Below are 3,698 nucleotides of genomic sequence, written 5' to 3'. Positions count from 1 at the left end.
CCACCGCCAGCACCTGCTGCCGCCCGACAGCGGCGCCTTGCGCGGCGTGCCCGTCTCGCACTTCGTGGGCATCGACGGCGTGCGCGCCTTCCTGCACTCCTACTCGCACGACGTGTCGCTCACGGCCGACTCGCGCAAGAGCCACCTGCGCTTCTCGGCCGCCAGCTGCTGCGACACCCTCCCGGCCCGGCCGCCGCCCGACGAGCCCGCGCCGCTCCTCGGGGACGACGACCCCACAGCCGCCCTCCCCGCGAATCCCGCCCCTCCCTCGGTGAGTTTACGGGTCGAAATCTGTCTATGACGCTTCCTCCTGGGGTTTCCCTGTCTTCTTATCCCCCTGGTGTCTCTGTCCTGAGTAGGGCAATATTCTGACAAGTTCGGCATAGCGTCGGTGACAAATGTGCTGGTGCGTCTTGCTGCAGGGCGGTGGACATAGGAGTCGGATCTCAGTGTTACAGTTGGTGAGCTTTTCAGAATAATTCGAGCTCTTCTCTGTTTGAGATTCTGTGATTGAGACCTTTTGTTTTTGTGGGTACGGGTTGTTTAATTTAGGTCATCTCGCCAGTATTTGGTCTGCTATTCTACTGTATTATTGCATGGTAAAGAAGTGGAAGTTTGCGTTGTTGTCAGGATCAGCTGTATTCTCGACAGCACATGTGCTTGAGGTAGCATGAGAGAACATTTTGTTCCCGTCTAGAAATTTTAAGTTCGCGATAGTATTTTTAGTGTTGTGTGGAATCTTATGGCTTTTTTTTTTCTTTCTTCCCCGCCCCTCTGCATCATTATTTGCTTGTGGATATAGTACCCCCTCTTCTTATATATTTTTTTAATCATCATTTAAAACAGAGTATGAACTACATTGTAGTATGGATTTTTAACAGTGGCAATTTTCTCAAGTCTGTCTTTGGTATACTTAATTATCACTTTCCCCGTATTCCTTTTCTGTAAATCGTATTTAGGATAAATGTAAGCCATTGATTTAAATTCAACGTGGACCCGTGTTTGACTGCTTTGTTTTGGGTTTGTTACATTTCTGACTTTTGAAAGGGCCACATTGAGTGCTCCTCATCCAGTAGTTGCAGCACTGTCAACTTTTTGTAGCATTCTGGTTTTTTCCAGGAGACCATTCCCAGGCATTGTTTGAGTTTACTTGTGGGAATTTCTTTGGCGGAGTAAAAAGTGAGCTTCACACTCGGGAGTGAGTAGAGATGGTTGAAGAGTAGCACAATTCCTTTTTGCTGATGTTGTTAAATCTAAATTATATATGTTAGCACTGGTTTGTCACCTTGGTAGTGCATCATCACTGTTCCCCTGCAAAGGTGGAGTTGAAGAACTGGGTGTTCCCAGACAGAAGGTTCAGATTAGAGACCATATGACTCTTTTTATGCCTTCAAACTATGGGTTAATATCTAGAAATTAGAATGCATTGTCCAGATTTCTGCTGAGATGCGTTACAGGCGGCACAGCACTGCAAGGAATGTTGAGATACGAGATATGCTCGTGTAAGTGTTGTTTCTTTGTGCTTTTAACGTTGCCTTAAATCTTGTTTTGTATCGTTCTCTAATGTAGCAGCACTCAGTCTTTCCGTGCCGAGGGTTTAAAATCGATGCAGTGTAGGAGGAGAAGTGTTATGTAAATTGTTAATGCATCACTGGTTAGAAATGTTGTTTTTCCTTCTGTGCTCCTTAGCAGCCAGTAAGCAGAAGCCAGAGTTACTACACCTGGAGGGATTTTGTGAGAATGACCTGATTGTCCACGAGAGGCCTCTTGTGCCAAACAAAAGTAGATTTCCAATGGATTATTGCGGTTCTATGGGCAATTTTTGTCTATTTTACTCTCTGCCATTGTGCCTTTTTCAGAGAGATGGTGATGTAGCCGAGGGTGCAGTGACAGTAGGTCCTAATGTGCCAAAGTTCATTTGCCAATGCTCATTTCTTGATCACAGCACTGCTCACAGGTTTGGACTCTTAGACATACACAGGTATTTTTATAATGAACTGTTTATTGGTTGAAGGTTTTTCCAAAAGTCAGTCATCGGATTTTGTATTTATTGCAGTTGTTGTACAACACATAGTGTTCAATTAATGTTAGTTATTTGAAAGCAGTGTCGAATCTATTTAATACAACAAAGGGTGAGAAGGGCGAGATTCTACTTAAAATACTTTCTCAGTATTCTCTCTCTGAAGCCAAAGTGTGGCTGCTTCATGTTGTGGAGGAAAAGCCTGTTCTCACAGCAATGTTGAGGCTCAACGATCGTTTCCTAATAACTGCTAGAGCAGAAGAAGAGATAAAAACTGAGTCTTGCAGTTTCTGTCCTTGTTTTTTTCCGAGACAGTGGCAAGAGCGGCATAAGTGGGAACTGAGTTATGACCAGGATCCTGTGAATGAGTGCAGTAAGAATTAATGGAGTTATTTATTCAGCAATGGGAGTGTTGGTAAAACCTGCCGTACCTGTAATTTCCCAAAACCTGCTTTGGGTAGCGCTTGGAATGGTTCAGCTGATCATAATGTGCCCTGATCTCTATAAGGTCATAAAACAAGAGCTGTTTGTTCGTGGAGATTTTGTATTTCATTATTTCCTTTAGTTGTTGCAGAGAAATGGAGTCAGCACAAACAGGCACTGAGGTGGAGCAAGTGTTTGTTCACAGGTGTGCTCTCAAGAGCGTTTTATCATTTCTGTTTTCAGACCATCTCACGCCAGGAGTATTCAGTGTTTTATCATTTTATCATGGCAAAGGACATGTCAGTGTGTTTGAGCCACGGGCAAACTGCCTTCTTTAGTTGTGCCGTTCTAAGCTTAATTTTTCGGACTTTTTTTTTTTGTTGTTGTCTTTTTATCTCGAAGTCTCTGTCCTGGGAAAAGTAGCTGACATGTCACGTATGCCTCAGACATCACTACAGAGGAGTATTAACTCTCATTTTTACAATTCTCAGAGTAAAAAATTCAGCACACTGCTAACTGAAGTATTCTGACAGCATGGACATCTTTTTTCAGTCTGTCCCCATTCTTAGATCTACTTACTTAAGCCATTCACTGAAAAAGCTTTTTGAAGAAATGCTTTTTCATTCTTCCCAGTTCTAGGACAAGAAGTGGTGGTAATCTCCATGATTTGTAAAACTGGAAACATGTAAGGATAATACTGTAATAGAGAATAAGACTTCCCATTTCCTCCCAGTCACAGTTACTGTGAGAGGGATATAAAATAAAAGGAATATAAACAAGAATCTCCAGAAAGTAGATGTTGCTCCTGGTGCTTCTTTTATACAAGGGCTTCTCTTCCCAAGTATTTTGTTGACGTCGCTTCACAGAGATGGTAGAAATGAAATAAAAGAGCTGGGTAAAAAGAGTCCACAGCAGTAACAGAAGGGATAGGAATCTGCGAGGCATTTGATGCACAGTGCACCTGCTTGTACTTACCTGTACTCACCTGTGCCCTCTTGTACGAAGTCTGCGTGATCCTCGACTACACGTTCCCCAGCCAGGTTCTGCAGTTTTGCTTCAGAACAGAGCTCCTCGATTCCCCTTTCCGCGGGTACTAAAAAATTCTCCAAACTGAACTCCGACTCGCGCATTTGGGTAGCTGATGGAGGTGAGCAGCGTGAGCAGCGAACGGTGCGACCCGGGGCGAGGCCCCGCAGGCGCGGCCATGCGGCGGCTGCAGTGTCGCGGCGGCGCCTCCGGGTGTCGCTGTTGGCCG

General features: G+C 44.7%; 1 protein-coding gene across 1 annotated transcript in view; it reads left to right on the top strand.

The window, feature by feature from the left end:
* The window catches only part of LOC102038604 (protocadherin gamma-A2), a 9,921-nt gene that overhangs the window by 2,066 nt on the left and 4,157 nt on the right, over positions 1-3,698 (top strand). Inside the window, exons 2-3 of the mRNA XM_031065497.1 lie at positions 11-271; positions 1,860-1,892. Coding sequence (XP_030921357.1) covers positions 11-271; positions 1,860-1,892 — 294 coding nt within the window. The remainder of the gene's footprint in view (positions 1-10; positions 272-1,859; positions 1,893-3,698) is intronic.

The sequence above is a fragment of the Geospiza fortis genome, unplaced genomic scaffold, assembly GCF_000277835.1.
Source record: "Geospiza fortis unplaced genomic scaffold, GeoFor_1.0 scaffold1636, whole genome shotgun sequence".
NCBI lineage: Eukaryota > Metazoa > Chordata > Aves > Passeriformes > Thraupidae > Geospiza > Geospiza fortis.
The sequence above is the reverse complement of the archived record's forward strand: the minus strand, read 5'-3'. Positions and strand labels throughout refer to the sequence as shown.